At 40.7% G+C, this 25855-nt stretch overlaps 1 protein-coding gene across 6 annotated transcripts in view; it reads right to left on the bottom strand.

Moving 5' to 3' along the window:
- Window positions 1-572: 572 nt before the first annotated feature.
- The window catches only part of LOC115628288 (protein trachealess), a 44384-nt gene continuing 19101 nt past the window's right edge, over window positions 573-25855 (bottom strand). Inside the window, exons 1-10 of one of the 6 annotated variants that reach the window (XM_030524332.1) lie at window positions 14102-14343; window positions 10334-10569; window positions 4147-4214; window positions 3728-4013; window positions 3480-3601; window positions 3151-3222; window positions 2480-2673; window positions 2308-2414; window positions 2094-2241; window positions 573-2034 (exon numbers count right to left, since the gene is read on the bottom strand). In XM_030524332.1, the coding sequence (XP_030380192.1) occupies window positions 573-2034; window positions 2094-2241; window positions 2308-2414; window positions 2480-2673; window positions 3151-3222; window positions 3480-3601; window positions 3728-4013; window positions 4147-4214; window positions 10334-10569; window positions 14102-14343 (2937 nt within the window). Of the gene's footprint in view, window positions 2035-2093; window positions 2242-2307; window positions 2415-2479; window positions 2674-3150; window positions 3223-3479; window positions 3602-3727; window positions 4014-4146; window positions 4215-10333; window positions 10570-14101; window positions 14344-25855 lie in introns of those variants that run through there. The other 5 variants (XM_030524333.1, XM_030524330.1, XM_030524334.1 and 2 more) reach the window with 5 other exon arrangements.

The raw sequence follows: 25855 nt of genomic DNA, 5'->3' as shown, positions 1-25855 counted from the left end.
TAAAAGTAATGTTTATAAGTATGTTTGTATAACTAAATATTTTTTGTTATTAAATAATTGCATATACGCCGAGTATTTCGATATTAATTTCAGTTGTTAGCATACTTTATCTGTTTTCCGTATAATTTACAAGCTTAAAAAATATTTAACAACATTGAATGTTTTAACATTTTAGCTTACGGTTTTTTATTTTAGTATTATTTTTTTAAAATTTAAATGCTATATTTTTGAATGCATGCTGAAAATGATGACAGCAATTATGCCCTGCGCCAGACATTCAATTGCTTTCGTTGTGGCTGCAACAATTTGTGGCATTAGACGCTGCTCACGTTGAAGAACATTCGCGCCACCTTGCCGAGTGCCCCTGCAATATCCCAACGTTCCTGGACAGGCTTCGCTCCTTGGGCTGGCGTTAACGTTGGCGTGGGTGTGGATATGGGTATGGGTATGGGTATGGGTGTGGGTGTGAACGTTGACATGGGCAGCCGACAGAAGGAGTCGGGCGGCTCTTGGCAGTCGAGCAGCGGCAGCGGCAGCGGCGATGACGACGGCTGCTGCTGTTGCTGATCGGCCTATGAGGGCGTGGAGTACCAGCCGCTGGCAGCGCTGCCCTTGTGGTACAGATGAAAGCTGGAGTGGGGTGCAAAGTACTGCGGCTGGTCGAGATTACTGTAGGTGACACCCCCCTCCGTGGTAGTGGTGGCATGGCCGTGGGGATGCATGGCAGCAGCTGCTGCTGAATAGGCCTGCGGCTTCAGCGGCAGGGAGGTAGGTGCTCCCGCACCACTGTCCACAATACTGCCCGTAGGTGTGCCATATTGACTTCTTAATGGATCAGCATAATCGTAGCCAGTGTTCGAGCCCAGAGTCGGCGCCTTGGCCGAGTTGTTGCTGTCCCGGGGCGAGACTGAACTGGGCGGCGTCATGGCATTGTGGTAGTCGATAGAGCTGTGATATCCCCCGTACGTGGACACCAGATTGGTGAAGGCGTCGGCCGAGGGACCACTCTTCTGAGTGCCTGGATGCGCGGTGGCCGAGTGCAGCTGCAGGTATTGATTCTCGTAGGAGGACTCGCTGCCCGGAGGTGTGGGCAACGGACCACTCTGCTGCTCGCCATAGAACACTCCCGTTGGCGTCTGACGCGCCGTGGCGCGGATGACGCTCTCCCGACTGGCGTACAGCTGGCGGAGAAGTGCAGTCGCTGGCATCGCGGCCGGCTGTTGGTACTGTGGCGCACCGATCCATTGAATCGTGCTGCTCTTCTCGTTGGGGTCGTGCTGTTGCTGCTGCTGCTGTTGCTGTTGCTTGAGCAGGGCATCGGCACTGAAGTCTGTGCTGGGCTGGTTATTGTTGTTGGCGGCAGCAGCAACTGAGCCGGGCGAAGGCAGGTGCTTGGACATGGCGTGCTCCAGATCCTTGACAGCAGACTCGGCATGTTGCTGAGGCGTCCCAGCTGCTTGTTGCTGCTGTTGCTGCTGCTGCTGCTGCTCATCCACAATGGAGGGCAGACGACTGCGTGGCGTGTGATCCCGCTCTAAAGTAGGTAGCTTGGGCAATGGTTGCTGCTCTGCCGCGCTGGCCGCCGCAGCAGCTGCCTCTGCCTGTTCCTCTGCCTGCTGAGCTGCTTTGCTCTTCCGCTTGCGCTTTGTGCTTGTGCTGCTCGTGCTTGCAGTGCTGCTAGTGGGGGTGGGCGTAGGAACAGGCGTGGCCACTGTGGTCGGCAAGACACTGCCGCCACTGTCCACCTCCACACCCAGCGGCGTGGGACTGTCCTTGATCAGCGCCAGGTTGTTGACGTTGCCGTGCGAGTTGGCGCTGCGGCCGCGACCCCGATGTGGATGTCCATCGACATCAGTCTTGGGTGAGCTTAATTTCATGTCCCCGGCACTGAGATGAGTATTCCCGTCGCCAGCTGCATCACCACCAGGTGATCCACTGCTCTTGTCATTGCCTAGACCCTCTTCGTGCTTGATGCTGTCCACACTGGGCTCCAGCTGGCAGCAGTCCAAAATGAGATTCTCATTTTCGCGATTGCTGTGAGCGGTCGGGCAATTAGTTTTTGTTTGCTTAGCAGTTTTTATTGCCAGACTCACCTGATGACATAGTTGACACAGATGATGTTCTGCTCATCGGCGTTCTTGGTGCTACAGACGACTGTGGCGCAGGTCTGGAGCCACGTGTATCCGCCATTCTTGTTCATCAGCCGATAATAGCCGGTCAATACTTGTCCCTTCTCGATCACTGCGGAAGAAGATGGTCAAATGTTATTCAATTGTGACGTGAAGAGCGTCTACGCGCTTTACTCACGATCTGTGTGGCTCTTGCGCAGTCGATTGGCGTCCTCGGCGTGGCAAAGAGCATATATACTCTTGTTGACCAGATCCTCCGGGGTGTAGTCAAGCAGATCGGACACTCTACAAATGTGTGTGGTTAGCTAAATGTGCAGAAGTGGATAATGGAATGGTGGCTTAGCTCTTACCTTGGTTCGCAGTGTGCCACTCGCAAATCAAAATTCACGCGTGTCACGAACATATCGCACTCTAACCGAATCTCGTGCACAGAGGGGGGCGGTAGAGCAATGGCCAGAGCCACCATGCCAAGGAGTGGAGGCTGCGACTTGCGAGTGTGCGAGAAGGTGTACTGGGGTCGCAGTTTGCAGAGCAGCAGCACGACCTGCAACAATTCCAAACAGGCCCAGATCACAGTTAGCGATATTGGCGATAGACACAATCGTGTGCTGTTTTTACAAAGTGAGCTTAAGAACAGTTCTAGATATATACTCGTATGTATGTATGTATGTTTGGGAGTGATTGGCACTTGGAAAGCTCTCGCCAGACAAGTGACAACCACTGACTGGTGGACTTCACGCTGATGCTGATGATGAGCGCGTTGCTGACGATCAGCTTTGATGGCTTCTCGGCCACGCCCACGCTATATTCGATACTGATCAATCAAATCAGTTTTGCTTTGCCTTACATTAGGTCATTGAATCGAACGAATTGTACATAGAACTTAAAGTGTGGCCAAAATTGAAAAATAAAAATGGAAATAGTTCACCTTCGAGTGCTGTTCGAAATCATAATAAAACTAAATTTTGAATTTGGACTATTTATGATTGCCCTTTTCTTACTGATTTCAATTGATACGTACCGAATAGTTTGAGCCCGGATTCTTAACATTTTTACCATTGTTACCGTTGCAATTGCTCGTTGCATCGCCGGCCTGTAGATAAGCAGTGGATGGGATGGTAATACATAATGCTTAATGCTTAGCTTCAAAAACTAATCGAATCGTTTTGTGCAAGAACCAAAAACGCAGGTTAGTCTACCCCGGATAAGCAAGGCAATAGTAAGTTAGGAGGCTCACTACAACAACACGACAATTAAACCAAACGGAACCAAAGAGACACTACAAACGTCGCATTTACACTACTCTACACGGCACCGCATATAGCTAGATATATCAAGAGCTGTACTCACCCGATAGCCGGAGGACTTGAAGTGGCAGCCACGCTTCGTCAGCGTTGACTTCATGCGCACGCAAAAGGATCGATCGTACCCCTTATAGCCACTGGTCGAGGCCTGCGTCATTTGAGCTGCAACTGTAAAGACAGAGGAAGAGCAATGAGTGTTAAAACTAAGAGTCTTCATTATTAACCCAAAGACTAGCCATCGTGTGCCCTAACACCCGAACCCCCAGGTGATTTCTCAACTCGGACTAAACTCACCGTCAGGATTGTTCGTACCGTGTGTGCCGGTGCCATCATCAGAAGCACCCGATGTGGGCGAGGCTAGGCCTGCGGGGCCACTGCCACCGCTGCCTCCACCACCACCGCTGGTCAGGCTCAGGCCCAGCTGCTCGGCAATTTCCGCATGGTCGCCCTGGTGTATATAGTCGAATATGCTGCTGCCCGTCATTTCCACCTGCGACAAGCCCAGATAAATGGACACCGTCTCCGATATATACAGGAAGCGGCCATCCGCTGCAACCGCCAATGCGAAGCCATCCAAAGACTGCAAAGAAAGGGGTAATGGACAAGAGCGTCTAGAAATTTGCATAACTTATATATCTGCGTATATGGAGATGGCCATCCATTCCACACATTCACAACATGCCTCACACACTCGCGGGCTTGTTGCACCTTACCTGCAGTATGTGGGTGCCCTGATGTTGCTCGAACAAATCAACGGCGGGACTTCGTCTAATGGCGGCGCCTGTAAATATGGATAGTATGGAGTGTTCAGTAAACTAGTCAAGGGATAGGCAATAAGTGAATAGTAAATATATATGGGTATGAGCTTGCGAGGGCATTCCTCTAAAGAGTGCACATTTCAATTGCAAAGTCTGGCTTACATTCAAGCCAGTATATATCTAGACATTCTTAAAATCTACATTATAGTTTAAAATGGAGTTTCTAATTCGCATTTTAGGGTGCTGATCCTACTCCACCACGAGTATTCTAGGAAATTAGGAAACTTCTTTACAACTTTATTTTTCTTAAGCAAATATTAGTTACGAAAATGTACAAATCATTATTGCTAGACTAAGTATATTTTAAGCAACTTATATCTATTAGAATATATCAGATATTATGTGACAAATATCGGAGTACCCAATATATTCCGTAATTTGTAATATATAGTATTGCTGCAAAAGACCCACCAAGGTAATTTTTTGTAACCTTTCTAATAGGTATGTGAAATATTTGGAAACGAAGAAAGAAGGAAAGAAATCTGAAGCATAATTTAAAAAGATTTTTTTTATAATTTGAAAAGTTCTGTTATCCTTTTGTGTCTGTTCTGTATTCGACGTTTTATCAACCTCACACGATCTCCAAATGATGGCAGGTAGGGCGAAAATAGAAGCGTTCTAAATATAAAAAAATATCTATGTATACTATACATTGTTTATTTATTTATTTCATGCTGGCTATTACAAAAAAAAGAAAAAAAATCGATAAAGAAATGAAAAAGCCTATTAAAGTAAAAAAAATATCTAATAACGAATCCGATTCGGTGGGAGAATTTTATTTGCCAAACCGCCAACTATGCCCCGATTCACAGCAGAGAGTAGTCAGATACGTTATTAGCACTAACAGAAAAGAAGTGGAGATGAAAATATAGCAATTAAAGATAAATGAAAACAAATTTAAAAAATTAAAATACTTAAATAATAAAAGTTAAAATATAATTAAAAGCTAAAGGTGAAGAATCACTGACCCGTTGGGGGAAAATTTATTAGCCATTAGCCATAATCAAGTCTTGAACAGGCTAAAGCTTTACTAATATAAAAACCCTCAAACGAATGATTTTAAACTGTGGGTGGAGTAGTTAATGAAATAGAGAGCCGAATAGACGACTATTGTTTTATCGGCTCGTATGCTGATTATCCCTTCCTAATCTTATCTCTTTTTGAAATGCTTTCCACATAAATACTAATTGGGTTTTATTAAACAAAGATGCAATAATAATTAAATAAGCAATAAAATATGCCGAAAAGACTCAGTCAGGTGCTGCTTCTTTCAGGTTGCCTCGATATATTCTATTGAAAATTCGTAGTTACTAAGTTCTTGATATAGTCGGGTTGAATAAGAATAACATTTCTAAACATTTCTCTTTACAGGTACTGGTCGTGGTTATTTGTTTTAGCTCTCTCGGGCTGGGCCCCTGGAGCTGCTCGTCTCATAAATGATTCAATTTATGCGCCCATATGGTCAGTGGGGCGTTTTATTTATTTCCAGGCCCTTTCCATAAACAGAAAACCGCATCGTCATAAATATAAGCACTGTCCAAGCGAAAGCCGTCCAATGTTCGACAATATTTTTCCAGCTGATGCGTTTGCCATTCGACCATATATTTATTTAATTCAATTATAGAATTTTACGATTATGGCACACGGGCTGGCCACCTTCTCCTCCCACCACCTCCCTCTCTCCACCCACCCCACTTGCCACCATTGCCGCTTGCCACTTGCCAGCCAACATCAATTCTGGGGCCGGGCGGGGCGCTCATAATTCGCACAAGTGCAAATCGCTTCAACTTCCAGTCCAGTCCAATCCAATCCAATCCGTATAGTTCGTGTTTTTGTTGCTTTGGCCCTGAGCACCCCTCCCGCCCTTCTCCGCCGGCAAATCCCAAGTGATTCGTGGCTCCTGGGCGTTTGTGTGGTCAAACTAAGCGTTAAGTTGGCAAACAATTTCCGCTTCCGCCATGCATGCATACGAGTGTGTGGCTCGGCTTCCACCAACTGCGGCCTTAATGACCATCATAGATGCCCATAGACCCACGGCCACACACCCCGCCCCCTCGCTCTCTTTATGTGTCAGTTCAATAATATTTTTTCAGTGCTTCTGCCTTTTTTTTGTTGTTAGCTGTGCTTGGGGTCGAGTTGAAGTGCTTTTTATTGCCCGCAGCTTGTTGCTGCGGCTCAACGCTCATTTTGAGCTTAGTTTCGCATAATAATCCAATTCGCAGGCCCCCTCATGCATTCCACCCCATTGATTTTGGATTATTTTTTAGTGCCCTGTGCTGTGTGTGCTCGTTGCCTTGGCTACATTTTTGGCTTTCAACTTTGGTTCGCCGCTTCGGGTTTGAGGTTTTGCCATTTGCTGTTGACTTTCAACACCAAAAGCCTCCGCGAATGCCTCGAGACCTCACTGCCAGTACTTCGGGCGTCGTCATCATTTCGAGCCGCTTTTGATTCTTTTGACGTGACAATGCCTTGACTTGGCCAGCGAAGCATGACGTCGACAAGTTTAAAAATCCACTTGCACTCCAACAAACGGATTTCAATGTTAAAGTTTAAAGTTACACTTCAACAGGGCTAGAAAATATGTTGACGATTGATGTTTCTATGCGTGAATCATAGTTATGTCAATGGCTACGAATACATACGAGTAGCATATAAAAATCAGATATGATTTGTAATTCAGGCTTACATTTTTGTATAGACTAGCTGTTCTTCTATATTACAGTCATATTATTTATTTATAACTGCGTTCGCCTACCTATACTTCTTATTGTTATTTGATTAATAGTAACAATACCAATAACAATGAAACAATGAAACGTTCTTGTAATCTACTTTACCCAAAAACAATATTGTATATGGCCACTAAAGCTTAATATATTTGTTTGATAATTGAATTAAAAAATGCCAATGAGTGTTAACAATCAGAAATACTCGGAGGACTAGAATTCGTTTGTAGAAAACGCACATATTTATGTACATACAAGTATACTGAGAAAGATATTGTTAATTTAAAACTAATAATTTATCTCATAATATACTCGTATACATACACTGCTCGTCTCTTGAAACAGAACAAGCCATATCTTGTTTTCTGTGCTCTGCTGTGTTTGAACACGAAATTTAATGAACCCACCAACAATTTGTAAAACAAAGGCTATTAAATATAGGACTAAGCTATCGTATTAGCTGCAGATGCACAAACAAACAAAAATTACAAATTCAACTCAAAACAACATTGTTTTCTAAGTCACAAAATTAAAAACATTGATTGATTATTCAAGGATGATTCTAGGATTATTCAAATATGTTTAACTAAATTTCACCTTGAATATAACATTACCAATTGCTTATATTTTCTGAAACAAATTTGAAGAATAATAAATAGAAGAAGGAACACACACAACTAGATTATCACACATCCTTGTTATCACGAGCACAACTCATATCTCCAGATCTTTTTCTGTCTAATAGTCTAATTCTTCTGTCTTAAAGTACCCCCACAAATCATTATAAAATCATTATATGGAAGACAGAAGAAATTGAGAACTCTTAGGTTATGGAGGGATAAGAGAAAGAAAGTAATGTGTCTTTGTCTAGGTTGCCATCTGAATTAAATATTTACTATTTTGATTTCAGAGAAGTAAACAAAGGTAAACATTTCATTGGCTAGAATGCTCATATGATTTATTCCTCTTCGAAGCCAAATTACTTTTAAACGCTTGGCACTCTGCATTCATAGAAGACAGTGAAGTGTCACCTTTCATGGCAGCCAGAGCTTAGGTTTGTTATTTTTGTTTGGCTCACAACATTTGATTTATTGAGTTGTTGGCCCCTGTGCGCGTTGTCAAGGTATTGGCCAACCTTCTGAAATTCCAATGGACACGATGACACACTATAACAAAAATGCTCCAGTGACGCGTGCGCCACAACTACAATTACAACAACAACAATAACAGCAGCAACCACAGCTCAATGAGAAATCCAAATAAATGAAAATAAATAAAATGGCTGCGCATGCGCAGCAATAAAATAAATTGTGCTTAATAGCGATATTTTATGCAAATTGAGGCAGCGTCGAGGCCGCCGAACCAAAACCCAAAAGCCCAAAAAAATAACAAAGTAACAGCCAATAAATTTTGAATGTTTGACTGCGCTTGACGAGCAACAATTTTTAAGGTGCGCGCGCATATTTTTTTTGGCATAGAAAAGTTGACAAATTTTGATTTCACTGGCGCGCTGGCCACAAAATGGCGTCCATAGCCATGGATCAGCAGCTGGCATAGCCGCCCGTCGACATTAGTAGCGTCGTCGACAGCAAAAACAAAAACAATATGTAGGCAAATGTGTTTCCTGCTTTCGGTTTTTATTGCTCATTCTCGCCGTTTATTTCTGTCTACTGCTTCTCGTCTGCCACTTGTTGTCGCTGTCGACCACAATGGCCGCCGATCAATATGGCGGCCCACGCTCTGCAGCTGAACAGCCGTACAGCTGTACGGGCCCAGGCGCGTATGCAAATGAGCTGGTGAAATTTTTTGTATGAGACTGTACACTCAAAGAAAAGAAGAGGTAGTCTAAGCCAGAAATCTAAATTTATTAGATAGTTTTACAGTATAAAATGAATATATATGTCACGCCTGTTATCGTGTCGGCTTAGTAATGCTAATTTTGTAAATATTTTTTAGATTACAGCGAAATTGTGTCTGTAAAACTATCTAATAAATTATTTAGTATTAAGAACATTCAAAATTTAATTTAGATTTTTATTATTTATCATTAGCATAATTTCTTTTCTTTAATGTCATTAATTGCTTTTATTGATAGCAATTCTTTGTCTGAATTTTTAATATAACTTGTTAACTGATATATAGTACATATGTGAAATTCTGTTTAGCGACAAAGTTCTTAAAGTGAATAGTGCTTTAACATATAGGTAAGTCCACTTGTTGCACTAGGAAGTAATTAACAATAATGCTGCTGAAATGGAATCAAGCATAAACTATACGAGAAAGAATATACATACATATGTAAGTATGATGTATAAATATACAAATATGACCCTGCAATGAATCGGGTGTTGTGAAAAGTACAAATCTTTTAAGTTGGCCTCACACGTGATTCTTTCGATTATTTTGTCTAATACTATTAATTAACAAGGAAGTTCGATGAAATGTTGTGTTTCAGCAGCCGAAACTTTAACAGAGTTGCAAAAGTCTTTCGATATACAGGCTATGTACAAAACACAGGTTTATGAATGACATAAAATGTTCAAAGAGGGTCGAGAAAGCGTTGAAGAGGGTCAGGATCATCAACATCTTAGCAACACGTTAGGGAAATCAAAGAAGTGGTGCTTCAAAAGCTTCGATTGAAAAGTAGAGATGTTGCTGATGCTGTCGGCATTTCTAATGGATCAGTCATAATCATTATAAGAGAGTCAAATAATGACTGCAGCTCCGCACTTGCCAAAAAGAAGACACATACTACGGAATTCACCTGATTTCGCTGCGAGTGATTTCTGGCTATTTGATAAAGTGAAATAGCACGACTTAGAATATTCAAGTTGAATCGAAGAAGCTACTGAAAGATATTCCAGAACGATTTTTCAAACTGCTCCCAGGATTGGAAAAAGCTTTGGCATACATATGTATGTGCATAAATAAAGATTTTAAAAGTTGTAAAAATATTGCGGGCCATATTTGTAAACAGTCGTCTACCTTAGAGAATAGGAAGTATTTTAATTACAAATATTCTTGTGAAAATTTTACTATTTATCAATGCACTCCTAATATTTTTCTTTTTTTTAACTATTAATTGTTGTTTTGGTAATTTCTTTCCTATGTTTTGAGCTGGCCAATAAGCATTTTAAATTTACTCCCTTCAACGATTAGCTAAAAGCGGAGCTACAACTTGGGAAATTAATTAATTATATGTATATATATATGTTATATGTATATGTTATAAATGAAATGTGAGTCTTGGATTTCGAAAATGCAAACTACTTAGTATTTTAAGAAGTTGCGGCCTCACTTCAAATTGAAAATAGTTGTTTCCTTTTAATATTAATTTTCTCGGTGTTTTTACTCACTTTTTAGCTTACTGCTGCTGGAGGCCTCGCGCGTCCATGGCGGATCACCGTGCCCCGAAAAGTCTCTCAATTTCAAATAGCTTATGGTCAGTCTTATAATGGAGGCCTTGTCCAGCTGGCTGGTGATCGCTGCGGGCAGGGGTAGCATCTTGGCTAGCTCGTAGAACTCGTAGTTCTCTTTGCCGCGACGCGATCGCGCCGCATCTCGTGACTTCTCCTTGCGCAGCTCCAAGATACTGAAAAGGAAACGGCCATATTAGTGACAATAATCCACTGCAATAAATATTCATATAACTAAGTAGACATTGACTGATGTGGACTGATGTGGACTGACTGACTCGTTGGCTAGAAGGTGCTCACGATCGCCGTGTCGCTCTCACCTGTCGTGCGAACTGTCTGTCTGTCGTTGAAAGGGGATGACAATTTGTTTGCCTTCGGAGAGATCGTGTGAGATAGTGTGGGTACGACTGGCTGTCTGGGACTGTGACGGAATGGTGTCAGCACTGTCTGGTCCATTGTGCACCACCGACTGACTAATTGCACCCCATCTATCAGTCCTTTCAACACAGCTACACTGAGTGAGTGGAACGCTTATTGTTTCCAAAACTTTTTCATCTCCCAGCAGCTAGAAAAATAGCCTCTGCAGATTTTCCATTGTCGGGGCATTTTCTCACTCACGTGAAAAAATTGTGTTTCGTAGCTGGTTTTGTACAGTTTGATGTTTTTATTCGTTGTTTGCAAGACATGCAAGCCAACAACAACAACAACAACAACAACACTAACAACTGCGTCGTTTGTCAACAGTCGAGCTTCCATCGGTCCCCTTAACGGCCCGTTCATGCATGTTGCGGCTGCCACCGCTTTTATCCCAGGGCCTGTGCTTCACAGATGCCGCCGCACTGATCTTTGGCCGCGCAACAGCTTTATTTCCATTAATGCACGACGCACTCTGCATATGCGTTTCAGATGTTTGGGGCAACCTCAGCTGAGCTGAACTGAGCCGAACTGAGCTGAGGAAGCCTCAGACCCATTCACAAAAGTCGGCTAAAAGCAAAGCTGGCCGCCAACTTGGCTATCTTCGTTCACACATCTGACCATCTTCGCCAGAAAACTCGGTTGCTTAAAGCATTCATAATTTACATTGCTTGTCATCGTTGACTTTTGCGGCCAAATCACCTACATTTCAGTGAGCAGGGCATACCTGTGGTATGCGAGTCATTAAAGATAAGCGACAAGAAAAATCCTTAAATGCAACGAATGGAGTCTTGTTTTTTCAAATTCAAATATCACATAAATAAAGCTACAAAAATTATGTAAACTTTTCAAGTTTCTGTTCTCGACTACTATAAATGGATTTTATATATACTGGCTGCTGAAATAATTTGATTAATTTGGAAATCATTATAAGGTATGCTCAGATTCATGAAATGAGATTTTCAATATAAAAGGCGATTTCCTGGAAAAATAATTCGTGTTCTTCAAATACAAGAGCTCCCGCTGCCGTGCTCAAATTTCAAATTATATTTTCAAATATTTTAATGCTTTCAATACTTTTTGGACAATTGCCAACATAAGACTATTATTTCAAATACTGTTTTGTGGAAATAATTCAATTATAGATGGGAAAATTCGTATAAAAATATAAGCAAGACTTTTGTGAAGTAGACAAATAGTTTTAGATAGGTGTTTAAGAATCTTGTTAAGAATATTTTAAAGTTTGAAAAGGTATTGTGTTTTTTTGAAAGTGACATCGAAATTGATGAAAAGGTGTTTCATTTTCAAATGTTCTTATTAGTGAAAAAAGGAATAAATTGTATTTGGGTTATCAGAAAAAAAGTGCTCGCTCGTCAACCTTAATGTAGAGCACAAGTGATTCGACTTAAGCCAACGAAACCGCAAATGTTGTTGCTGTGGCTTTTCGTTTACATTTTGTTGTCTTTTAAAATTATTATAATGGCTCTGGCATCTGTAAATGCGCTCATCACAAGCTTCGTTTTGTGTGACTTTATTTCCCAGTCGCGGCTTCTGCGCTCGCGACAGTTTCTGGAACTCTGCCGTGAAGCTGTGCGCTCCACTGATGCCTATCTGCGGCCCGAGTCCATAAAAATATTTTGATAATTAAAATGAAACCGGCGTAAAGAGCAAAACCCGTACAACATGCGTCTGCCACGGGCCAAGCCAGTTTACTCATAATTTATTTCTTATTATTATTATGTTTTTATTTTGTTGTTGTTTCACTTGCTCGCTTTTGGCTCTAGTTTTTAATTATATTTTGCAAGTTGTGTTTTGAAATCGAAGAAGTGATAAATGCTCAGCCGGACTATGCAAATAAACGGACTATCAGTTCAAAAACCCCGCCCGAGAAAGAACCGTAACTATAGCTGTAAGGTCTTCAGGTCAACCCTCCTCATAAGTAATGGTTGCGAGACTCGCAGAGACATGCAGAAAAAGTTAATTTGCCAAGAAATTGGCAGCCAATTAGTGCTGCCACATTTGCCACACGTAAGGCACATTAAATATTCCGTCTGTGAGAAGACCACGGGAAGACGAAAACATCAATCTTCGGCTATCAATAATGGAATTTGTATTGCCAGGCGCCAAGGAGCTGCCAATTGATGGGCATGTTTACAACGTGTTACAGTTTGCAGAGCATTTGTCTCGCAGGACCAAGTGAAGGTGTCGCGTCGCATTGACAAATGAATTCGTCGGTTTTTTAATTTCGCAATAGGAATTCGTCACCTTCCCGTAATGCCTTTTCTTCTTGGCTCAATTAGGGCCAATGTTCAAGGGGATGTAACAATTTACAGCTGCAACTTTCTTGATTCCCTTCGCCGTTTTCCACTTGGCTAGTTTCAATTGCCAATATTTGGGTAAAGATTAAGAATTGGCTTGCGATTAAGTTCGTTGATACGAAAGAAGAAACCTACATAAGCCGATTACAAGGCTGTGCGGTTTCGATTCAGAATCTGATTAGCAAGATTAGGGGCAGTGTATTAAAACACTGTTTTTTTATCTTCTTTATTTAGTAATCGCATTTAAGTTCAGACCAGCACTCCATCAAGAGCTCAACAAAGAGACCTCAAAACACTTCATCTACTCTCAACAAATGGGAAACAACGGCAAGAAAGATAGGAAAACAAAAAACTGTCAACGACAAGGATAAGATTGGCATTGTTTATGTGCTGTGAAGAGTACCGTTATGGCTTTATCAGTTATTGTTGCTGTTTTAACTTGTTTTGTTTTGACGCACAACCAACAACAACATTTGACAAACGCCGCTGGAGGGCAGGTAGACTGCCAATTCGTAAAATACGTAAAAAACCCGTATATTTTTAAAATATTTGTATAAATTGTTCTGCTGTTAAAAAAACATTAACTGGCTTCAGTCGTTTCTTATTTGAAAGATTTAGTTCATTTTATTTTCGGACCTTTACAAAAAACAACAACACTATTGAGAATGAGATATATTGGACTGCTTTATAAATCCAGATTTCTTCAAGCGAGTGTTACGAAATTAGCTTCATACGTATGTATATGTTATAGCTGATTTAAGGGGACAAATCGAGTGATCGCATTGCACTATGGCTTTAATTAAGACATAATTCACTTGTTTTATGTTTTTCGAAAAGTAGAAAAACTTTGTTTCCCGCTCAAGTGTCTTAGAATTGTCCTTTTAAGCAAAGACTACCCAGAAATGCGTTATTGAGGTTGAATTGGAAATTAACATTAAGACGGATTTTGCTATTTATTTACCCAGTATCAACTAACCCCGGTTCGATGGGCTGTTGCTGTGAATGCATTCCCGGCCCGCCGGGCTGATGCTGATTGGGCATTTTGTTGTATGCCGGCATGGCGCACAAGTCCTGTGTGGGCACCATCCAGGAATGCGTGAAGGGCACTGCGGGCATTCCCAGGGAGCCCATGGTCGCCATGTGGCTGCCGGGATGGCCCGGCGTGGGCTGGCGCTGATAGCCGGCATAGTCCATGGCCACGGCCTGGTAGGGCAACATCTTGAGGAGTATTTGCAGTGTTTCTTCCTCTTCTTTTTTTTTAGACTATATCACTAAACGCGGCACTTAGCACTGACACATTTCAATATTGCACTTTCTCTTACTTTTGTTGACTTTTGATAATTTTGATAGCTTGGATTGACCTTTGGCCTTGGCACTGGCCAATTAGGTTTCTTTGACTTGTTTGCTTTTCTGGTTTTTGTTGTTGCTTTTTAGTGGCACACTTTTGCTTGAAATTTTTTGGGGTCAACGCATCCTTTCGCACATGCTCGTATGCGTGTGTGTGTGTTTTGGCAATTTGCACGTGTACGTGTCGCTTGCTGTCTTCAATTATCCTTGGCACTTTTCAATACATATCGCCATCTCCCACAACAACAGCACAACCCGCACACACCGACTTGCACACGGCAGACAGGGACAGACAGGGACGAACGCTACGCACGTCGAATGTTCAGTTGAAGGACTGTGTGTGTTATTTTTTCTTCACTGATGCTGCTCTTGAAACTAAAGCCCGACGTCAGTCACTTCATTCCATTTAGTTCGTTTCGGATGCGTTCAACGGAACAGTTCGAGGAGGACCCGGGGCGGCAGAGGAGCACAAAATGACTGCCGGCGCATTCAAATTAGGGTTGCCAATCGAATCCTATGCGGGGCGTTCGACGTTTTTGTGTACGCGACGCGCGTCCAGTTAATTTTTCGAACAGGGCTGGCTGGCACGTCAAACGCGTTTGGCACGTCGCTGACGAAATTGCATTTGGCAGAAGCAGAAGCAGCAACAGCAGCAGCAGAGCAGCAGCACCAGCTTCCAATGGAAGTGGTTAGAGTTCGACTCGGACCTTACGGTTAGCTACAGATACAGATACGGATACACGTAGAACGCGACGCGTTGTGGCTTGCAAACAAATGGGCTGCCAATTACGCACGCACAGGCAACAACCCACACACCAATATTAACAACAACAACAACAACAGCAAGAATAACAACACGAACAACAACAACAACTACACCGAGTCAGCTACACGGCCGTAGCGTACGTGAAAATGCATGCGGCAACAACTACGTCGACGACTACGACTACGACGATGATGACGACGTAAGCGCAAAGCGTAAGAGAGCGCCGAGCCACGGAGTTATGCTGTATTATCCACGAATGTACGTTGCACGTTATACGTCCGTTGCTGGCGACGAGTACGTGCAGAATAATTCAGAGTCACGTTCACGTCACGAACAAAACCAAAGTAAGGCAAAAAAGGCAGCGCTGCGACGGCCAAAAACCCCCCGGCTAACACACACACACACACATACACACAGCCATACAAGTGAGCCGAGCACGCACACAGTAAGAAAATTTTTGGGGGTGACATCTTTGACTCGACACGAAGCGGCGACGCTCAGCAGCAGCAGTAGCGGCAGCCGAACAGCGATGGCAATAACAACAAACAGCAACAGTAAGGAGCTCAAAATGAACGACCAACGAACGTGCGAAGCGTTGGCCGCGGCCGCGGCAGCAGCAGCAGCGGCATCAACAGCAACAGTGACAGCGGCGCCAAAACTACCACAACAACATTGTGCGGGTGTGTTTGTGAGCACCTGACACGCCGCTTGGTCATGTACAAGGCGCACCAGTAGCATTTTAAGCAGCCTCACGCTCCAATTCGCCGCGCCCGACTCTGCCTCTGACGCTCTCTCTCACAGCGACTGTGTTGTTGGAGTGTTGGTGTGTGTGCTTGTGTGCGTGCAAATGGGCGGGACGTGACTGCCGTCGAATCGGAATCGACATAGCGCGCATACCTAATGAGTCGCGTGCAAAAGTGTGAGCGAGAGAGCGATAAAGATTTCGGTTTTGAAAGTGTGTGTGTACGCGTAGTTTACGTTGTAAACTGGTTTGTCGTGCATCACTCTTGCTCTTTCGCACAGCTCTGTTTCTCTTGCTTCAACATGCAGTCAAGCTGTGTGTTTTATATACTTGCTGAGCTGTCGTCCCTCGTTGGAGTTCACTCTGCTGTTGCTGTTGTTATTTTGTTGGAGGGGGGAGCTGAGTGGAGCTGGAACTCGCGTCACGCGCAGCAATTAGTTTGCTTCTTTACACATTTGGGAATTTGTTTAGCGGGTTTTTCGCTGTTTGCCTCTCGCTCGCTCACCATCAGTGCCCGTTTGTATGCGTGTGTGTGTGTGTGTGTGTGTGTGTGGGAGTTTAGTGTTTGTTGGTTTTATGTGTGTTTGTGTATGTGACCGAAATGCCAATGACAAGATGCCAATGGTGGCAAAGCTTTGACTTCAGTTTCATCCTCTTTGCAGCAGCGAGCCCTTCCACTTATTCCCTATACATACATACACATGTACATACTTATGAAATTGTATGTACAAACATATATGTATGAGTGTGTGCGTGATCACCATACAGGTATGTAGCTTGTTCCTTGGGGGCGGGGGCGTTTTATTATGCTGGACCTGAACCCTCGGTTCTGGGTTTATTTTGTCTTTTTACGCGTTTATAATAATTTTGGAGCAAACCCAAAAAATTGTTTAATTTTCATCGATGGCCACAGACACGACGACCCACGGTTGGAGTCGACTCGACAGGAAACAGACACTTGGCACCTAATGGGGCAGCCATTACGTTATTTGGTCATGTTCTGGCGAAAGTTACCAACACTGATGACCACTCTCTTCGCGCTCAATGGCAACGTAAATATAGTTTAGTGTGGGTGAAGATTTCAAATATTGTTCAACAAATATGGTAGTACGGAGGTCATGAGATAATTTAGTATGAAAGACTATTAAATAAACAATTTTTATTTATGAAAACAGTGATTTCAGCAACAATTTTGTGTATAAATTTAGATTTGAAAAAATATATAATTTAAGTTCAACTTTAATTTTAAAGATTCACTAGATTGCTCTAAGTTACGGTGTTTACGGTTTTTATTTCGATATTTTAATAATATTTTTGCTGAGCGCTGCGGAACTAAAGAATACTGATACTACATTATTTGCCTTGTTAGAGTATGTTATAGTATGGTTAGTCATGATGAATAAATCATAGAACACTTTAGTTTATGTTGCTTATTTTATTACACCCGTGATCAATGTGCTTTCCATAACAATCTTGATGGGAATATACTCTTTTATATGTATAGTATTTGAATTCAGTTCAATTAGAATAGTTTTGAATTCGTTAATTGCTTAAATAAGTAATACTTTACATTAAAAATATATATATCAACTCTTTTTTCTACCCAAAAGGCTTTAATGAAACCATTAAACCACCAGATCGGGTTATAAAATGTTCATCAAATTAAAACCCCAAAAGATTCGTCTCCATTATTTTATTGGTCCTTAAACGTGAATGCAATAAATGTTAAATGCTGTTAACTATGAATTGGCTCTTCCACCTCCCTCCCCAGACATAGAAGTGCTCATATCATAACAATAGACTGCTTATCGTCCATTAGCCCGAGTGAGCCGTCAAGGGGGTCAAATCTGTTTGTGAGAGCCGGTGTCGTACTCGGTCCAAACACCATGTGGCCAAATTACTGATACAGACAGACACAAATTACGTAACGTAACTGGAACATGTGTAGAAGCCGAGACGTGATCGATTTCTTGAGCTCACCGCCACAACTCAGCTCAACTCAACGAGTGCGAATGCGAGTGCGGGTGCCAGTATGGCCGGCCTGGCCCAGACGCAAAACAAGTTGGCGTAGCGAATTCTCCCACAATTACGCAGCGGCAATTGTGAATTTTAAAAAGGAAACGTGCCAAGTGCCGTCGGTGAGGCGAGAGGTGAGGGCGAGGGTGAGGGTGGAATGGACGAAGTGGAGGTGTAGACAATGAATGAGGAACTAAAACTCAATGCCTCGTCGTTTGCCATAAAAATCGAACGTGGCCGAGGAGCCAAACTGTTTCCGGTTGCCAGTCGGCGCAGCGTCCAGACACCGAGCAGACATTGAAATTGGGTGAGTGACGCAGTCGCCGCCACCGGCGCTGCCAGTTCTTCTTCTTCTTCTTCTGGTGGTGCTGCTGCAGCGTGTGTGTAGGTCGGGAAATCGAATGGCGAGCGAAGCGCCTCATGCGTGTGGATAGATGCCTCGAGGACAATGGCCATGGACGTGCAACGATGCGTGCGAACAGCCATACGCCTCCCACCACGCCCCCTTCGGTCGAGTAGCGCCATATAAAGGTGCGTGTCGAGTGCGTGCTGCGGGTGTTGATGGACATGAATTTTCATTTCGGTTTTTCAAAAAGCAGCTCAGGAAAATGTATTCCAGTCAGGAGTCTACTCGATGCACCATGGACAAAAATGTAACAAAGACTGTTCAAAATGAATGGCCAATTGATTGTTGAAAAGAATTAAATCAGAAAATCAAAAGTATTATCACCTATGTATGTATATAGTAAGTCAAAAAATATACATATGTATATATTTTCCATTCAATATTTTGCTCTCTCTATTTTGTAAAATGTTGTGAGTATACATTTTATTTATTTTCAACTTTTCGGCTCTTTTCTAAATTGTAATTTCTTTTAAATTGTTAATATGATAAATGCTTTTTTCTCGTAAAAAGATATGCACATTTTATAAATAATAATAAGAATTTACCACGTACATATATAATAAGACGAAAAATATACATACATACATAGATATTTTCCATTAAATATTTTGTTCTCTTTCTATTTCGTAAAATTTAGTGAGTATACATTTTATTTCGGCGCTTTTTAAATTGTAATATGTATCTCTTGAATTGTTAATATGGGTTTTTTGCAACTACTCTTATTTATGCTTTATAGGCTTGTAATGAAAAAGTTACAAATAATATTACTTGCTTAAAGCTTTCCAAAAGTTTCCTCTGCTTTGCAAAGACACAAAACTTCATATTCCTGAAAATATCCTTATCCAGCAACAATATCAAGGGGACCCATTTGGTCATTTTTTCAAAATCGTATATCGAGCTACTTAAAAAGTCGACTATGAAATTTTCGATGGTTAGTTAGTCCCCCAATCGGCCAATCCATTTTCTTTTGGGAACATGAACGGTTCCGCTTCCTTTGGAGCTTCAATTAAGTGCTTTATATTTGTATTTGTCCACTATGCTCCAGCTATTGTTGCATGTATTTATGAATGGTCGACTGTTTGAGTCCAGCCAGCACGTACTACATACAAGCGTACATATTTATATACTGACTTGTATATGAATGTTGCTTCTAATCAGGTGGCGCCCTCCGTTACTGCCGGCTGGAGCAGAATAAGTCATACAGAAATATCACGTCGGCTGGCAAATGAAACTATTCATCACATGGCACCAGCCATGGCGACAACAACAACAACAACACCATCTACGAGAACCATCGACAACAAAGCTTCCATTGTGCCGCCTGCCCAGCGGCCAGTTTTGGCCAAGAGTTGAGTTGTCGACGTCACTGATGAGAATGCCGGTCGGTCGGCCAGCCGGCTGAGTGACTGGCTGACTGGTTGACTGCCTCGCTTCCCACTTATATCCATCACGTTTTCTCGGGCACACGAGGCATCCATTTCAAATAGCATGCATGCTAGGCGGCAGGAACGTGCTTGCGAAATCAGCAACAACAACAACACCAGCAACGGCAATGGCAACTTTTGGGCCAAGTTAAAGGCCGGCCGGAGCATTTTAAATCAATGAACGTGCACTGAAGTGTCGTCGATCTATCGGCCGATCCGGAACGCCACATAGCCTGCGAAATGAATGTGACAAACGCGACAAGTTCAACGAAAAACATACCCAACAAGGATCAAGTGCAGATGCAGATGCTGTTGTTGTTGTTGTGGTTGCTGCCTGCGCCAGAGAGGAAGCAATAAACTAACCGCGATCGCTGATCTGTCACGATGGGACAAGCCCACAGGAGAAAGCAATAAAAGTGACAGAGGTGATAAAATAACAGAACGATATTATTTTTCTCCTTCGTTTTTTTTTTCTTTTTTTGGTGGCAATTTAAAATGAACAACAATCCAAAAGAGTAGCAGAGAAATGCGGCCTATCAGCGTGTAAGATCTCTTCGAGATTTTATGGCTTAGCGCAGGGGCAAGCCCCGAATGCAGGCAAGAGGCTGTGGAGAAAGGGACGTACGGCCAGTGGCAAGGCAAGGCGAAATGGCTAACTGTTCTTCGCCTGTTACACAATCGAAATGAAAACGGTTCATAACTCAAAAACCACCTTAAGCCCAACACAAACAAACAAACAAACAATTAAGCAATAAAAATCAACAATAAAATGTGTGTGTGCGAGAGGAAAAAGTGTGCCCCGAAATTGGAGGAGTTCTGAGCTCGGGAGCAGTCACCAACGATCTTTATCACTACTTCTGTGTTTCTTAGTGTGTGTGTGCCTGTGTGTGTTTCTGATGAAGAATGGTCATGGAGTTAGCAGCCAGTGAAGCAAGTCGAGAGAAGAGTAGGCACAAGAAGCCAAAAGAGGACTACTTGCATGATGAAATGTAAAAAGGGTAAAAGGGTATATTAGTTTTGTGCTTGAGTGTACATGTAACACCCAGAAGGAGGCGTGGGTCTGGCACGCACAAAGTATATATATTCTTGATCAGGGTAACAAGATGAATCGTCTGTCTGTCTGTCTGCATGAACGCAAGGATCTTAGAAAGTATAAGATCTAGAATAACCAAACTTGGTATGTAGATTCTCCTAAACCCGAGAAAGGGCGAATTTGTTCATTTCTTCTCTCTCCTCTATAACTATTCTATTTTCTCTAACTCTACATTTTTGGAATTATGAAAGTCATTTTTGAGGCGTCACAGAAATATCTTCAACTAAGCTTTTGGATATTTCTATTTGATTATTCAGGGAAGTGTCTGCGATCTGAAGCATATTTAACATAGATAATAAAAAAAGTAAATTAAATAGCTTCGCCATTGTGCCATTTATTAATGGTATTAATTATGCTGACTATGTTTCGGAAATGTTTTCGTTTTTGGACCAATTGTGCATTTTTAGCACAACTTTGTGGTCATTAATCAGTGCTCCCTGACACTTTGAACATTTTTTTGTTGTGGATCAGAATTCTAACAGCAATAAAAACTATTACAGCTAAATATAAGAGGAAAGAAAGATTTTGCAGCTGTCGTAAAAATATAAGAGTATTTTTAAAACCGGATTTAATTTGTTTTGAAATCACAATTACACTACGTAATAGCCAAATGCTAACTCAAATTTTTTTGTGTTGCATTGCGGATATTTTAAAATAAAAGTATATTTTCATAATTTATAATTAGAGTTTTTTTTAGCTTTTTTTTTGAACTCACAATTTATCAATTAATAAAAGCTTATTGAAACATTTACAAATTATTGTATTTTATTTAACAAAAGAAAAGGATTATTTTTGCTCAACTTTTACATTTTGCATTCACAATCCCATTTACATTAGTCTCATCAACATGATGTTACATTAATTAGGCGCATAGACTACTTTAGTTGTAGTGCTTAATTATTGTAAAGACCTAGACTTATTACGATTTGGTTCCTTTTGCTATGTAGAATGTTTTCTATCGTTGTTTTGTAATGCGGAGGAATAGGTCAATAGGTTATGTTGACATCACTTGTGTTATCTGGTGCTTAAGTTATAAAGCGGAAGAACTTGTTCTAATACAAATTCGTTCAGTTGTTTCGTTAATGGACTACTTATTCCAGTCAGCGGGACGAATGCTTAAGATACTTAGTACTAGCAGATATTGCCCGTCTTAACCCGACTCAATATAATGTTTCAAATTGTATTTATTTTGTGTGTGCATGACCTACCCATATGTTTTCACCTTATTAGTTACCAGTAGGAAGGTATTAAAGGTATTTAAATGAACATTTTCTGTTCATGACAAAAAATTTCGTTAAACGTACACACCCATGACCACAATAACAAATATTTTTGTAAGCTCGTTTTTCCCCACTTTGAGCTCGAATTTTCCAATTTTTTCCTCGCTCTTACCAATTGGGCTGTGCGTTGATTGCCAATCAGTCAGTCAGTCAGGACAAACTGTTTTATAAACACATTTGTATAGAGATACTTGTGCGCCCATATCTTAAAATCCTTCTATTCATTTAAAAAACCGCCCAACTAATTAAATTTAATACAATTTAAATTTAATGAGCTTTTCAATTGCCTGAATTTGGATCGGTCTTTTCTCCACTAGGCTGCTTTTTATACTCTGTACATGAAATGTACAAGAGTATATTAGGTTTGCGGGAGCTGAAAAATGTAACAGGCAGAAGGAGGCGTGGCAGACCCCACAAAGTATATATATTCTTGATCAGCATGACGAGACGAGTCGATCTAGCCCTGTCTGTCCGTCTGTCCGTCCGTATGAACACCTGGATCTCAGAGACTATAAGAGATAGAGACACCAAATTTTGCACAAAGATGCGTTATGTGTGTATTCTATACGAGTTTGTTTTATTTTTTTGATTTTCCCCCCCACTTCCCCCCTATGGGGGTTTTCCCGATTTTCCATTCGTATAATCGCCTATATCTCGGAGACTATAAGACCTAGGAACACCAAATTTTAGTCCCAGATGCCTTATGTGAATACGCAGAAAATTTATATTTTGGAATTCCCCTCCCTCCCCCCTCTACCCCGCAAATCGTAACTCCCGTAATTCTTGGAATTTCGAACTAAAATTTTGGAAATACCCCTAGTTGGTTATTATGTGTCCGTATGCCAAATTTCATTATGATAGACCGATTTAACAAGAAGTTATAGCCATAAATATATTTGCTGATGCAGCGCTGCTGCAGCGCTGCTCAAGCGCTGCCCGCGGCTGTTGTTGATGTTGCTGTTTGGTTGACTGCGAAAATGCTTACACAGACACGAATAGATGCGCATAGGCATACATACACTCACACAGACGCAATTGCTATGTAAATGTGCAATTATACACCCTTTACGTGAGTTCGAATACCGAGAGAGGTAAAATCGATCAAATTTTTTTTTTTATTTTCTTAATTTTTTTATTTTCTATAATTATTGTATACATATGTACAGAGTATTTCAAAGTCGGGACACCCGACTTTAGCTTTTTTACTTGTTTTTTTTTATTTTCTATAATTATTGTAAACATATGTACAGAGTATTTCAAAGTCGGGACACCCGACTTTAGCTTTTTTACTTGTTTTTAACTAAATTTTCTGTTCTAAATTTTTATCATAATTCTTCTTAGTTTCCCTATCATACATCATTATAAATTTCACATTCTATCATTGTTTTAGCAGCAGTTTCTTTGCATAAATGAAAAATGAACCAAATAATAGGTGCTTTATAATCCCTAAATCTTTTAAAATACATACATATACGAGCATATTGAAACATACATATTTACATACTCAACATTAAAGCTATTAAATAAATTTTGACAGGTAATAAAGAGTCGCTATGTCTCTATTATTAAGTTGTCAACGTCGGCTACATACTCGGTATTTAAGTGCTGATTGCTAAGCTTATGAATAAGTTTCCATGTTGAAAAGATTGATGAATTGAGAATGATCGCTGACTTAGCGATACTGTTAATGGCTTATGTAATGAGCCATAAATCCGCTTCGGAAACCAAATCAAAGCCAAACAACATTCAAACTGCAGTTCAAGCCGCAGTGCGCGCTCTATCCGTCTTCCCCCTCCTGATCGAGCGGCGTTCACTTTTCTGGTATTTAGCAAATATTTCGCATGCCAAACCGTAGCTGCTAACTGCGCCGACACAAAGTGCGGAGTTGTGATCGGAATTAATAATTAATATTCTTGCACCTTCCCAAACTGTGCGACCAATGTGGACGAGGACGCCTCACGCAGAAACTAGTGCAGACGACACTTTGATTTGTGCCAATGCGGACAATGGAGTCAACAGCCCCTCGCAGCCATGACCGTGACAACTTGGATGGTAGCAGCAGATGCAACAACAAAAACAACAACAACAACAAAAACAAAAAAATAATCGAAGAGCGCAAAAACCAATCGATCCATCGGACCGATGTCTGCAACTCTTTTTGCTACATCTGTCCAAAGCACAGTGGGACCGAACGCAATCCGTTAATGGAAATTGCTTAACAAGGCTGAACTTGTTTTAAAGATAGGTCTCCACTTATGTATGTATGCATTGAATATTTTTTATGTAATTCAATTAATTAGTTAAAATATTTAATTAATTTAATTAGTTTAATTTATTTAATTAAATTAATTAGTTTATTTTTTTTATTTATTTATTTATTTATTTATTTCATCGACAAACAATGCAGTCGATGTAAAAGAAAAAGAAAACAAAAAATCAATACAAAAGAGAACTTAAACTAAAATAAAGCTATTGGAATAAAAAGCCTATAAAAATGACACAAATATCTAATAACGAATCCGACATTAATTAGTTTATTTTTTTAAATTAAATTAATTAGTTTAATTTTTAAAAATTAAATAATTTAGTTTACTTTTTTCAAATTAATTAAATTAGTTAAATTTTTAAAAATAGTTTTTAAGCTGCTTTTTCTTTGTCGGGCTTGCTTGACTGTAGCGTTCTCTCTTCATTTATTTTACAATTTGGGCAACAAAGCTAGAAGAAATACCTAATAGTAATGTTCTTTAAGAAAGCAACAAAAGAAACTGGTTCGGATTACGCGGAGATTTTTTTTTAGTTTTTTAGCTAGTTCCCTCGATTTATCGGTTATTGTATAGTGTCTATACTACAAGTATGTATTGACTTATACGCTGGTTCGGTATTGTATTCTGCTGAAGTTCGATTTCTAAATATTTTGTCATTGTTTTTGTATGGCATTTTTTGTACCGTTACGATTTTGCTGCAGTGGTGTCGAATTTTATTTTAACTGGTAATTGCTCCATATCAATAATACAACATATTTCAATAAAAAAGTTGAGAATCTAATTAAAATACTGACAAGAAGTGTGGGAATTATGACATCAAAAGGAATTGGTTAATGTTAATTAGGTGACCTTCATTGATGCTAAATAGTAGAAATAATTTTCAATTTCCCAGTTTATTCTTTCGATATACATACAAATATGTGTAGGCCAACAAATTAATAAATTACGTAGTTTTAAACAAATTTATTAAATTTGGACATAAATGAATTAATCGTTGCAAAAATAATTATGGTAGTCATTGTTTTTGTAGTCCAGGATTTCAAACAGGCGGACGAACAGACGAATAAATAGATGGACTTTACATATATATAATCGGATTAAAAAAACACTCACACACATGTATACACCTAATTCTGTTTTTACACGGTAGATTGGTTCCAGAAACAACCGTGTAAAACAAGACATTGATCATATGCAAAAATAGTTGATTGGTTCCTTGTCTCTAAAGAAATATATATGAAATTATTAATTTTCAAACCGTGTTATATCAAAATCGTGTAAAAAAGACCGTGTAAAAACAGAATTATTTGTATAATTAACGAGGTCGAAGATGCTTCCCACTGTCTGTAACATAAATTTAGACAATCTTCACATACCCTTTCCCACTTCGGG

The sequence above is a fragment of the Scaptodrosophila lebanonensis genome, unplaced genomic scaffold, assembly GCF_003285725.1.
Source record: "Scaptodrosophila lebanonensis strain 11010-0011.00,11010-0021.00 unplaced genomic scaffold, SlebRS2 tig00000113-arrow-arrow-pilon, whole genome shotgun sequence".
In the NCBI taxonomy this organism is placed as follows: Eukaryota; Metazoa; Arthropoda; class Insecta; order Diptera; family Drosophilidae; genus Scaptodrosophila; species Scaptodrosophila lebanonensis.
The sequence above is the reverse complement of the archived record's forward strand: the minus strand, read 5'-3'. Positions and strand labels throughout refer to the sequence as shown.